At 47.8% G+C, this 13,579-nt stretch overlaps 1 protein-coding gene and 1 long non-coding RNA gene across 13 annotated transcripts in view; one reads left to right on the forward strand and one right to left on the reverse strand.

Moving 5' to 3' along the window:
* Positions 1-656: 656 nt before the first annotated feature.
* LOC144312405 (uncharacterized) lies at positions 657-5,583 on the reverse strand. Its single transcript, XR_013377864.1, has 3 exons — positions 5,428-5,583; positions 3,345-3,519; positions 657-1,178 (listed from the first exon to the last, which is right to left on the reverse strand). It is a non-coding gene; the product is annotated as an uncharacterized LOC144312405 (long non-coding RNA).
* Positions 5,478-13,579, forward strand: part of LRMDA (leucine rich melanocyte differentiation associated) — a 1,018,367-nt gene continuing 1,010,265 nt past the window's right edge. For 3 of the 12 annotated variants that reach the window (XM_077895114.1, XM_077895120.1, XM_077895124.1), the window contains exons 1-2: positions 5,792-5,960; positions 12,921-13,021. In XM_077895114.1, the coding sequence (XP_077751240.1) occupies positions 5,931-5,960; positions 12,921-13,021 (131 nt within the window). In that variant the 5' untranslated portion in view covers positions 5,792-5,930. Of the gene's footprint in view, positions 5,961-12,920; positions 13,022-13,579 lie in introns of all 12 variants that reach the window. The other 9 variants (XR_013377862.1, XM_077895116.1, XM_077895115.1 and 6 more) reach the window with 6 other exon arrangements.

Consider the following 13,579-nt stretch of genomic DNA (forward strand, 5'->3'; position numbering starts at 1 on the left):
CTGCTTTTATCTTCATGGCATATCACAGTGCTACCTGAAATTATGCATTTCACAGACTTGAAATTATATTATTTATTTACTTGTTACCTGTGTCCTCCTGCCAGAATATAAGCCTTAGGGGAATAAATTTGTATCTGTCTTGTTCCTTATTGTCTGTACCTGACACCTAGTAGGTATCAAGAAATATTTATCAATGAGCACATTCCCTCTCCTTATTTTGGGGAGATGCACATACTTACTTGTGTTTTTATTTTAGTAGCAAATTGCTCCTTAGGTCAGTTAGTTTACATTTAAGAAAACTGAGGACCTCAGAAATGGAAGGATTCAGCAAAGGGCACCCAGTTAATAATAGCAAAACTAGGTCTCAAACCCAGGACTTGTAGGCCAGGCTACTGGCCACTACAAGACTTGCCCAGCACTTCATCTGACCCTCAGCTTTCCGATACTGGTGATACAAGTCCAACTGAGACTTGCTTTGCCCCTGGCTTAGAGCTATGGAGAGAGAGCTGGGGGTCCTTTCGGAGAAGTGGGAAGAGACTCTGAATTAATATTGGTAAATCATGGCAAAACCCTCTTGTGTGCATTATTATTATTGCCCCCCATATATTCTAAAATAATCCCTGTAAATAATTATAAAAATAAATCTCAGTGACAAATTTTGTATTTTACTTTATTTCCAGGAACACATTTATTCATCATAATCTCTTCAGGGGTAGGACAAATTGGAGCACTGGGTAGTGAATACAATTTGCAAATAGGCAATATAAGTAGAGAGAAAATTAATATGTATTCCTCAGTGCTCTAAAAGGAGAAGAAGAACATTAACAGCCATTTCCTTGAAGATATAACTTTGAAAATGTTATTTCTGATCTATCAGTATGGGGCTTGGTATGAGGAAGATGGTTACGACGTGACAAGAAGTGATTAGATGTGAAATGGCACCTTTCTGGTGCTCTTCCCCAGTCTCTTCACCCTCTTCTTACTGGGATGTAGTAGAAGTCCCATTTTATTTCCTTCAGAAGATGAGAATTCTGGCCCAGGGTCAGCTGCTCCTGTGCTGGGCAACCTGAGACAAGCCCCTTCCGTGCCTTTGGCCTCAGTTTCCTCAATCAGTAGTTGCAGTAAATGATTTCTAAAGCAGTGAGTCTGGTGGCCACAGTCCAAATTACCTGGGGGTACTTGAGAAAATATACATGTGAGGGCTGCATCTGTGGAATCAGAATCTCATCTGCTGAGTCCTACACATTTTTTCAATTTTTAATTTTTAAAAAAAGATTTTATTTTCTTATTCATGAGAGACAGAGAGAGAAAGAGGCAGAGACACAGGCAGAGAGGGAGAAGCAGGCTCCCTGCGGGAAGCCCGATGCGGGACTTGATCCTAGGACCCCGGGATCATGCCCTGAGCTGAAGGCAGCCGCTCAACTGCTGAGCCACCCAGGTGCCCCAGTCCTGTACATTTTAATTGGGGGGTGGGGAGGCTTATCAACCTCTAAATGATAGAACCTCTCCAAGCCAAGTTGGGAATCTGGCACTTGGACATGCTTCTCTCTCCCCCACAGGACAGTATGAAGTTGAACAGGTTCTTCTGGTCCATGTTCTTTTTCCTTCTCAAAAGTCCACTATGAGCCTCTGTCCTCAAAAACCAGAGATAACCTCCCTTCTGCCCCCCCCCCCCCCCCAAGGACTGGGAGCATCCAGCAAGTTCCTGGCAAATTGCTGTTTTCAGGATTTGTGAAAATAATGCTAAGAGATTACCAGGTAGCAGTTCCAACTATGACTTCTCTTTTCCTGACCCTTCCATCCAATCTCCTCCATTATTTTTTAATTACAAAGGCAGGGTAATGCATGTTGCAAAAATCACAGAACATATGCAGTGAAAAGCAGAAACCCCTCTCCCACCCACCTTTCTCAAACCTACTCCCTTCCCCACTCCCTGCTAATGTTTGCATTTTAATAGAAACAATAGTCACAGTATCTTTTAAGATCCGAAGAGCAGGGAACTCAGGCACTGAGAATTAATGGCAATGATAATTATAATAGTATACACTAATAATAAACTAACATTTATGCCATGAATAATCATGCCAAACATTATGATTGCATTTAATGTATATATTTTAAAATGTAATTTGTTCTGGTTGGGAGATCAGGGAGGTGTTTTGGAATCTAGATCATCCTTAATCTCTCACAAACATGCAAATATTGCAGCAAGGGCCCTGGAAACCTCTCCTCTTTCCTAAACTCCCTCTTTTAGACTGAAAGGAGGCTGCTTCAGCAACAAAGACCATTTTGTATGCAGACCTCCAGATTTTTTTTTTTTTTAATTGAAATCTGAATGTGGTGAGTCTGAACTAGGGGCTGGGGCATGATTAATTACAGCAATCATCTTAACCTGCCCAGGGGTTGGGCCTGAAAGAAATGAGGCCAGGCTGAATAGAAATTCGACTAAGGATAGGTAGGAATGCTAATAAAACTTTGTTAACTGGCCCTGTCCTCTCCACTGGTGATGCAGAGTTGGAGATTTTAAGAAATCAGTTCCTGTTTCACTGGTTCTGGACGACCCCAGAATCAACTCCCTTGATTGCAAATAAACAGGATTTTCCTTTTTGTCCGCAGGAATGCGATGGAGGAAGAACTCTAGGGGGAAGGGCCTTTTCTGCCAAAGGATAATAATAACAAAGATGACAGTAGGAATAAAATATTGCCCTCTTCATCAAGGGTGATAAAGAAATGTCTAGTGGTGTCGAACCTTCTCACTCTCCATTTGCAAGTGTTAGAGCTCCAGAATTCATAGGCTCAGGATTAGTTGCCCAGATCTGATTTGAACTTTCTGTTCTGTAGTCCCCATGAATATACTATACACGTTGGGGTACCTGTCTCAATTTTGGGTACAGGAAATAGGATCACAATTACAGGGCTTCTTGTTGACATAGTACTGCAGATGTCTGAGCACACATCTTTCCTGAAGTGTATGTCTTCATTATGTACACCCTGAGTGCCTAGTCTTTGGAAGCTGGGGCAGAAGAGCTGTGGGAGAAAATGGGTTGAGGCAGGGGTCTACTGCAGCTCACTCTCAGTTGCCCACTGGAATGGCAGGAGGGAACTGAAAAAGAACCTGGATGACCTCTTGAGCCGTCTCTTCCCCTCCATGCTTCTGGGGCCAAAGTGGAAAGAGATGTGTTCAAGATGAAGCCCCAAGCAAGATGTGTCTCCGCTGTTCACTTTTGTAAACTTCCTGTGTTGGGAAGGAATCATTTATTCACCTCCTGGGCCAACCTTATCTCAGCATTCCTTTGCTCTCTCCCCCTTCCAAAGGGAGGGCCATATTACCTGAAGAACTTTACCTTTGTTATTTAATTGTCCTTTTTGCTCAAGAAAATGATGAGGAAGTAGCAGGATGTCCTCAACCCGCCTCTTCCGATTTTCTTTGACCCAGAGATACAGATCCTTCTTCTTCTCCCTCCTTTCCTGTTCTTCTCCCTCCTACTTGTTCTTCTCTTCTGAAGATAACTTCCTAAGCTGAAGGCAGTAAGGGGAGGTGAATCCAGTCTGGTTTTAGAGGAGCCCTTCCCCGCCAAATTCAACAAATTTCTCCTCTGCTCAAGAGCTTTCAGTAGTTCTATGTTACCAGCTTACATTTCAAAGCCCACGTCAATCTGAGCTAGCCTCATTTTTTTGTGATTTCCCCAATTGTCTGTCCCTTACCTAGTCACCTGGCCCCCTCGGTGTGATCACCTATCGGAGACAAGAGGGGTGGGGGCGCAAAACAGCTAAAAGCCAGGCAGAGGATGGGAGAAGTGGGAGGGGTAGGGGATGAAAGGATTCTAAAAGACCTTGAGTGACATTGGAAATTTTGGGCTGTGTTATTAGCTGATTGGGAGCATTGAAAGATTTCAGGTGGGTGGGTCCAATCAGGCTTTTAGGATGATCACTCCAGCACTGTGCAGAGGAAGGAAAAAATAGTGAGGAAGGCCTGGAAAGGTAGAAAAGATCCCTGCCTACTTTGGCGTCATTGGCAGAGTGTCCACAAAACAGTCTGTGCTCAGAAGACACAGCTGTGTATGGATGCGGGGGCACGGATGAGATGACCTCAAGCACCTTCCTGCTGGGGTGAGAGTGTGTATGTTCCCATTTCATCTGTGAGTAGGTTTAAGCCTGTTTCCACATGCCCTCTCCTGCCAGTCCTCTCCCCTTCCTTCTAGGAAGGCCAAGGTGGAAGGTGGAGAGGGCAGTGTATCAGGACTGTCAGGGCCTGGGTCCACTTCCTCCTTTTGGGCAGGAAAGGCAGACAAAAGTGGACAATGGACCAGAGAGGCTGCATCCAGCAGAGGAGAGAGGAGCATGAGGAGCTGGTCTGTGGGGCAGAAGGCCTTGGAAGATTCCCTTTGATCCCCCTTATCTCTGGAGGGCAAGCCGCCTTTTTTGGCCTGTAGGACCTTTTGTTGCAGCATTTCCTGAATCCCCTCAAAGTAAACACAGCCAAGTCTCTGTTCTTAGAGTTCCCTTCTGCTATGTCTGCTCCTCCCAGCAGAGAGAGGGGCAGGCAGGTCAGCCCTCAGAGGTCAACACCGCTCATCAGGATGCTGACAAGAAGGGCCCACATTACAATGTGTTGGCACCAGGCCCGAGAGACAATGATGATAGCCACAATATGCTTAACCACGATCGTAATTATCATCAGCTGCACAAACAGGGGTTTCTAAGTGCTGTTTAGACACACGGAGCAATGAAAACAAAAGCCCTGGGAACACCCTCCTCAACAGCGGTGGGAGCTACAATCATCAGTGGGGTCTACTGAATTGAGGTAACTGCAATGCAGGGCGTCAGACCTGGAGCCTGGCACTCAGGACTTAGTTTCCCCTTCTGTTTGGATGGGGCCGGTACTCACAGGTGGGAGGGAAGGAGGGAGCGGGGGAGCGGCCAGTCAAGGCTAGGCCGACTCTGGTGATAATGTGACAATGAAGTGGTATGTGGTAATAGCTTCCTGCATCCTGGGGATGGAGGCACGAAGGCAAAAATTCACAGGGAGAAAATGTGGTTCCTTTCAGTTGAGGACAGACAGGAGCTGCCCACCCAACCTGGTGCAGGAGGCAGTAAAGGCCACCTTTCGCTTGCAGCCGAGTGGGTGTGCGTGGGGGCGGGGGTGTGGATGCGGAATCTGACCGCATGGGTGACTTGGAGCTTCACAAATAAGAGGGAGAGAATCCGAGAAACCTGAAATTTTGGGGACACCACTGACTCCCCTTCTCGAGGGCTTATCCCTGTCAGCTGGGGGGCTGTTAGCTATTCGTAGGGAAATCCGATCGCCCCTTCCTCCCGCCCCCCCACCAGGTGTCCTTTCCACCTCCCCGTGTGCCGCTGCCCCTCCAAGGCGGGGAGGGGACTTGGGTCCACGCCCCCGCCCCGCGGTCGCGGCAGTTATGTAACCTGGATTGCGAAACAGAGGAGCGGCCGCGCCCCGGGCTAGCTAACGGCTCGACCCGGCGCCCCTGGCGCGGAGCCCCCTCCCCGGGCCGCCCCCACTAACGAGTGGGGCTGCGCGCGTGGAGCTTGGGGTGGGGGGTGCTCCTGTTCCCCTGGCCCCGCCCGCGGCGACGGGGTCCGGGGCGCCCGGGGGCGGTCGGGGGTCCAGGGCGATCGCGTCGGGGCGCGGGGCGCCGGGGGCCACCTGGGGGCGAGCCTCGGTTCACCTGCGCGGGGGCCGCGGCGCAGGGCGCGCAGCTGACCCGGGTCCCAGCACCCGGCCGGCGCCTCGGGCTTCCGCCGGGTCAGCTGACTGCCTAGTGCGGAACTGCGCGCCCCGCCGGGCCGCCCGCCGCCGCCGCGCTGGGTGCTCCGCGCTCGGTGCTCCGCGCTCCGTGCTGGGTGCTCCGCGCTCGGTGCTCCGCGCCCCCACTCGGTGCTCCGCGCCGCGCGTCCGTCCGGTCGTCATGGCCGGGCTCGTGGTCAGTGGAACTCAAGTAAGTCCGCCAGGACGAGCCCCGCCCCCGCTGGGGGCAGTCGGTTTGGGGAGAGGGAGTGCTGGGGGCAAGGGGCCGCCCCGAGGTTAGGAAGGGCTCCTCGCCCAGGCTCAGGGGGCTGCTGTGTCCGGTGCTGGCGACTCTTTCAGGTGCCCAGGCCCGCCCCCTCAGCCCCCCTTCGGGCCGGCACACCCCCTGGGCGTGGGGGAAGAGGGGAAGGCCCCCTAGGTCGACCAGGCCCCCTAGGCCAACTAGGCCCCCTCGGTGCACCAGGCCCCCTACGCCTCCTCTGTCTCTAGCGCTCAACGCTTTGGCCAGCAGGGCCGGTCCTCCCTCAGGTAGAGTCATCCATGCCCACAGCTAATGGTAGTTTTGGGGGCGCATTAAAAGTGTGTGACCTCATAGTCAGGAGAAAGTAACTTTGGTCAAAGAAAACCTCTTAATATATTCCCCTTTACATGAATGAAGTTGAAAAATTTATTTATTTATTTTTAAAGATTTATTTATTTATGATAGAGAGAGAGAGAGAGAGAGAGAGAGAGAGAGAGGCAGAGACCCAGGAGGAGGGAGAAGCAGGCTCCATGCTGGGAGCCTGACTCAGGACTCGATCCCAGGACTGCAAGATCACGCCCTGGGCCAAAGGCAGGCACTAAACCGCTGAGCCACCCAGGGATCCCCCAAAGTTGAAAAATTTAAAGTTTAGGGGCCTGTGTGTGGTTTATTTTTTTAAGGAGTCCAGGATGGCAGAAATACCTAGGTCCTGCCAAAGACTGCATTCCGGGGAGGCTCTAAGTTTGGGGGCCACACTGCAGACTGCCTCTGGATCCTAAGCAGAGGGCCCTTATTCAAGGCAGGTAGAAGGCTAAAGTCCTCTGGTTTTATTTCGGCACCTGATTTCTTTTTTTTTAGTGTATTATATGATTGATAGACAATGTTTTATTAGTTTCAGGTGTACAACAGTGCTTCGACAATCCCGTACATTATACTTTGCTCACCACAAGTGTAGTTACCAGCTGTTACCATACAACGTTATTACAATATTATTGACTATATTCCCTAAGCTGTACTTTCTCATCCTCATGACTTATTTTATAACTGGCACTTTGTACCCCTTAACCCCCTTCACCTATTTTGCCTATCCTCCTCTCCTCGTCCCCTCTGGCAAGCACCAATTTGTTCTCTTGTATTTGAGTCCATTTTTGTTTTTTGTTCATTTTTTAGATTCCACATGCAAGTGAAATCCTATGGTGTTTCTTTCTGTGACTTATGTCACCTAGCATAATATCCTCTAGGTCCATCCATGTTGTCACAAATGGCAAGAGCTCATTCGGCACCTGACTTTTTGAACAGGTGTCTGTGAGGAATGGCAACATTCCAGTTTCAACTCTGGGTGACAGACACCTAGCCTCACTTGCTTTCAGCCCTGTAGTGAAGCCTCAGGTGTTCTTAGTCATTGCTGGAGGGATGCTGGGCCCAGGTGGCTTTTACCTTCTGGAAAAGCCAGGTTTCTCTTTCTAACCTCTGATTAAGCCAACCCTCTTCTCACCTTTCCTTGCATGCTCTAGAGAAATAGCTCTGAGGTTTTGAAGCTCTCCCCTTGGATTGCCTAAGGGAGGTAGCGTCAGGCACGGTTAGATTTTTGAGGTTACTTTGGGCAAATGTTTCCACCTTCTCAGAGTTCAGAAGTGAGCAGGCCAGGGACAGACCAGCCTGTGGGAAAGGTTAAAAATGATGGGTACAGGGGATCCCTGGGTGGCTCGGGGGTTTGGCGCCTGCCTTCGGCCCAGGGCATGATCCTGGGGTCCTGGGATCAAGTCCCACATCAGGCTCCCTGCATGGAGCCTGCTTCTCCCTCTGTCTGTGTCTCTGCCTCCCCCCCTCGAATAAATAAATAAAATCTTAAAAAAAAAATGATGGGTACATTTCGATGGCAGGGAAAAGGATTTTGGGGATTTAACCTGCCTGCCTTCAGAGGGAGGAGCTGGAGGAGGGGACCTCTGCCCAAGAATGGCCCCTTCCCCGCACCAGTCCCTAGGTCTCTGCATTTCAGACCCAGCATTCTTTGGGTGTAGCTTCTTCCAACTTCATGAAGCACTCCACAGTAGGGCTAAGAACTTTCCTGTGCCGCCTCTCTTCCCCCATGTCCCTAACTTGGTTTTCCTGTACCTCTTGCTTTTAGCCCACTCCAAATGGCTCAAAGGCAATCCCTAATGAGAGGACAGACTACGAAAGTACTCCTGGGGTGTTCATCCCCCATGTCCTAAACCTCCTAGGCCAGGAGCTCTGTGTGGCAACCCTGGAGTTTAGGGCCTTTGTAGCATCCTGCCCCTCTTCAGTTTCTAAAGACAGCCGTAACAAGAAGTAGTTCCTGGAATGTGAGTCACATGGTACTTCTCTAAGTTTGGTGAAGCCTACTTTAAAAAAAAAAAAAACTTCCCATGAGCCCATAATGTTGATCCTGTTTTTACTGCAATGCTGCTTATATATACAAACACATAACCAGATAGAATTTTTCCTAAGTTCAGAGAGACCTATCTCCCAAATAAAGAGATGGTTTAAGTGCATAGAAGAAAAAACCCCCACCGTGACACCACTGAAACAATTGAATGAGATGGATGATGTTTTGTTGAAATTAGGCCACTGCTTTCAACACCACGGTGGGCTGACTGCTGTTGCCTTGGGTTTTAGGAGTTCACGGGCCTACATCAGCCCTCTTTCCACTCTTCTCTGTAAAAATCTTTTTATTTAACATGAATCTGACTTCATTTGGCCTTCTCTTGGCTTGAAGGCATCATTTATATCACCAGTAAGTCCCCAGTCATCTTTTTCCACTAGTTTTTGACAAAGTAGCAACATTGATCTAATTGTAGATACAAATGCAAACTTGGAATTCAGGCACTGAAATTTTGTGCCCAAGAGACATGGGACTAACAAATCCCTTTTTTAGGGATATTAGTCTCATTCAACTGTTTACTGAGGGGCCACTAGGTGCCATGGACAGTGCTGTGTACTCTTCTCCTTGCTATAGGTAAGTTAAGGATCTAGGACTCACTGGGCTATTTCACCAGGATTGACTAGGTAACAGCCAGGTGCTAGGCATTTAGAAATGTTAGTTCCCTTATTCTTTACGTCTTTTGGATGCAGTTTGTGTTAGACTAGTTTACAAAAGAGGAAACAAACTCTCTGAGACTGTGACCCAGCCAGGATATCAGCTAGTAAATAGTAGCACAGGGATGGTTTCTACTCTGACAGAACTTACAGTGCTGCAGATTTATTTATTTATTTATTTATTTATTTATTTATTTTTTAAAGATTTTATTTATTTATTCATGATAGTCAGAGAGAGAGAGAGAGAGAGATGCAGAGACACAGGCAGAGGGAGAAGCAGGCTCCATGCACCGGGAGCCTGATGTGGGATTCGATCCCGGGTCTCCAGGATCGCACCCTGGGCCAAAGGCAGGCGCCAAACCGCTGCGCCACCCAGGGATCCCCAGTGCTGCAGATTTAAAATCGAGGAGCTTCTACCCCTGGCTGGGGTGAGGCCTCAGAAAATAACCGTCATCTCTATAAACAGTCACTAACCTATCATCCTCCGAAATGCCTAGGGGGCCAGACTGTTCCAACTGTAAAGAGAAATCTGTAGTCTTCCTCAGTTTGGTAATTCCCTGTGGCTTCTGCTCAGAGGGGCTGGGGATGTGTGTATGTGGCAATTTTGCACAGACATTCCTGACTTACTATCCAGTTTCCCTATGTAGGGATCTTCCTATGTTTTCATTTCCCTGATAATGGTGTCCCTTTCTGTTACTATTCCACACAGGGTAGAAGTCTTGGGATACTGGTGATAAAGGGTAGGCAAATGAAAAGTCAAAGTTTGGGTTTTTCATTCTAAAAGTGATTGACTAAATGCAGTGATTCTTGTTCTGGATGTGCGCTTGCTTCTGTGGCATTTAGGGTTTTTAAAAATTTTATTTACTTATTCATGAGAGACATACAGAGGCAAAGACCTAGCCAGAGGAAGAAGCAGGCTCCTTGTGGGGACCCTGTTGCAGGACTCAATCCCAGGACCCCAGGATCACGACCTGAGCCAAAGGCAGACACTCAACCACTGAGCCACCCAGGGTTCCTACATTTAGGGTCTATTAATTTCAATTTCCCTTCTCTTATTTGCTCAAGAAGCAAACTCTTTTTGGCCTGGCTCTTCTGCCCTTGTTACATTAGGTAATCCTCTGCTCCTAGAAGCTTCCTGACATCCTGAGAGGTAATGCCTTCCACTCAGGAGCACGTCCTAAACATGACTTTCTTCTCATCTTGAGCGTTGATTGCAGCACCTGGCACTGGCCGCTTGCTGCTCTTAAGCCTTGTCACACTGACTTGGACCCTTAAATGTGGTTGGCTTAACTCCTATCTCTGAATGCTCCCAGTTTACCATGAAGACTGGCAGGGGTCTGGTGTCCAAGCATACAGATGGCTTATCAAGTTGGTTTTCATACTAAATTTTAGAGACTTGTTCTTCACCATGCAACAAGTAGTGCTTTATTTAGTTTTCCTGGGATCTTGTGTTAAGCTATTGCAAGAAAACAAGCTGATGAAAGTCTTGTTAGGCATGTAAATAAATGAGCTGCAGCTGCATGGTGATAGCTGTCCTTGGTGCTCCTTTTGCCTCTGAAAGGGGATCCTACAGAAGAAAAAGGGGAGCAAATATCCCTCTCTTTCCCTAGGTTCTGACGTTCTTCTGGGGCTTTCAACATCCTATCATGAGGTAGTTCACGACCATTCAACTAGGAAGACACATTTTTGAGGCCAAAACACGATGATAGGTGCATCACTGGTGTTTATTGATCAAGAAAATCCACATCCACATGTGGATTTGTAAGAACTCTTTGTAGACCAAGTTGGAAGTTCCTATGCCTGGTGCAGGACTTTGGGCTTTATCAGACAAAGCTGTCTTACACTGGGCATGCTGCCAAAGTCCTAGTTACTTTGTAAGAACATGGGGGGATTTTGAGAAATTGGATCCCTATAATATTTTAAAATTTTATTTATGAGAGACAGAGACCTAGGAAGAGGGAGAAGCAGGCTCCCTGCAGGGAGCCTGATATGACTTGATCCCAGGACCCCAGGATCACAACCTGAGCCAAAGGCAGATGCTCAACCACTGAGCCACCCAGGCGCCCCCTATAAGGTTTAGTCTTTGGTGAGTCTATAAGGACAGAGCTCAGCTTCTACATCTAAACCTCAGCCTCTATGTTGTATATACCCTAGAGATCGTGAATAATGGTGCATATAAGGTGGGGGTGCATGCTGGGGTGAAAGGGATGGGTTTTCTGGTGATTTCCATGGGCCTGCAGATATTATAATCCAGAAACTGCTGCTGATCAAATGGGTATCCTGAGGGAAACTGAAGTCCCTTATATCCCCAGTGTCTTCTTGCTGTAGGATTTCCATCTCTACTTGGAAGCAGAACTTTATTATACAAGGAGTTCTGAGGAAAGACAGGTCCCATGTAGAAAAGGGAGGTTGCTAGATTGTTAGAGACCTTTATTTTTTAGCTTGTGTCTTCTGGAGTCCAAATCATTATGTTGGCCTCAGCCTGTTTTGTTTTGTTTTGTTCCTTCTCGTCTAATCCTACTCTCTCTCCTCCAAAAGTGAAGTTATTGAGGGAGTGAATGCAAGATACCTACTGTCAGCAGTCTGTTCCCATTGGCTAGGACAGGGTTGGGAACAGACTGGGAACAGCATATTAGGGTACAGTGTGATTTTTTTTTTTTTAAATTAGAGTCCTGTGAAAGTGCTGTTTCTGTAGTTCTAAGATTGAATATTAGTAAGTCATAATGTTCAGCCTAATATCTGGTGTTCTCTATGGCCACCGTATTCTTGTTCTCCATTAGGAAGCATAACCCCCAGGGGAATCTCTTTTTTTATTCTCATACCTGAGAAAGGGTCAGGACCATAGCCATATGATAGGCCTGAGTTTTTACCTGGTGGTGGTGGGGTGGTTAGGGAGTCATTTAGGGAAGTATCATATATTTTGATCCACTGGCCAACTCTCACCCATGGGTTTGTTTTATGGATTTTGGAGTTAGTGGTCGAATTGGCAACTATCTGTAAAAGATGTATTTCAAAGATTGAACAGTTGGAGCCTTGAGAAAGCCCTCTGACCTTCCCACTATCAGAAATTCTGCATCAAATTTCAGTTCAGCTCTTAATATTTGGACACACACTAGGTTGTTAATAGTGATGATAAAATAAGTAAAAGAAGACCTAAGGGAACAACCTGCAACACAAGTGGGATAGGTTGCAAAAGGCTCCCTGGAGAAAAGAGACTTGGAAGCTGTGGCCACCCTTCATTTCCCCGTCGCCTTCAAATCTGCTTTGTCTAGAGTGTGGGGGACATTTTATACACAGTGGTAATAGGATGCGATTGGCGGTCTGGGAAGGTTTTCTTGTCCAACCCTATTTGTTCCAGCACCCTGCAGGTTGAATGCTGGTAAGTGCATCTGCTGTATCTTTTATGAGGTAATGTGCATAACAGGGTATTTGGGGGAGGGGGGAAGAGAGGAGGAGAGGGAGGAGGAGAGCCAGAGGGGCAGCTGTTGGAAAGGCCCCTGAGCGAGAGGCTGATTGCTGTGATTATATCAGTGTGCTCTGACATGGGGGCTTTTTTGGACACCTGAATCTGGCCAATTTTAGTCCAATTTCCATTGTGTTAGGATTAGTCTCCATCATGCTAAATGTACCGGGAAAGGGGAACTGTTGGCAGAGTCCTTGAAGCCCCCAAAGCTGATTTGATCAGGAAAACAGTCACAATTGTGGCCTTTCTGTGTGTGTGTGGGGTGGGGTGGGGGGGTGGGGAGCGTGCGTTGCAAGTTGCGGAAGCAATCTTCGGATCAATGACTCAGGGTTGGGAGCAGCTGGGCGATTTCCGTTTGCCACATTGTTTCTGTTCCATTTAATTTCCAGGTGTCCTACATAGGCCAGGACTGCAGAGAAATTCCAGAGCACCTTGGCAGGGACTGTGGACATTTCGCAAAGAGGCTTGATCTGAGCTTTAACCTTCTGAGGTATGTACCGTTCACAAGATGCAGACCAGGCCAGGCAGGCCCAGTCCCCATGGTAACGGCCTGCAGGTGAAAGTCACCATCCAGTTCTGCAGGGGGTGTGGGGTCTGAGACGTGCAATCACACCCCTAAAGTGGGACTTTGCTTCCGATGAGTCTTCCGCTAGCCTCTCTGTGCCACTGAAAAGGCTGTGAGCGTGGACACCTCCATCTCCCCTGAGGTCCTACAAGAGGACCGTTGTGGCGGTACTTTGTTCTTTTCCTTTCTCACTGATACCCATGCAGACAAGTTATACTCTTGGGGAAGGAATAAGCTGGAAAATGGTCTTGCATTTTGGGATATTTAGGAATGCTTTTCTGGATAACCCCGTCTCCCAAAGATTTGCCAAATCACAGGTAGGGTGTGTGTGTGTGTGTGTGTGTGTGTGTATTATCATTCTTTGTTTTTTCCTTTTTAAATGAGTTGAAACCTTAAATATTTGCTATGATTTCTCCCAGATGGTATTTCAGTAATTCAGACACTGTTGGCATGGGGCAGGTGGGAGGGGAACTCTAACAACTG

Source organism: Canis aureus, chromosome 4 (genome assembly GCF_053574225.1).
Source record: "Canis aureus isolate CA01 chromosome 4, VMU_Caureus_v.1.0, whole genome shotgun sequence".
In the NCBI taxonomy this organism is placed as follows: domain Eukaryota; kingdom Metazoa; phylum Chordata; class Mammalia; order Carnivora; family Canidae; genus Canis; species Canis aureus.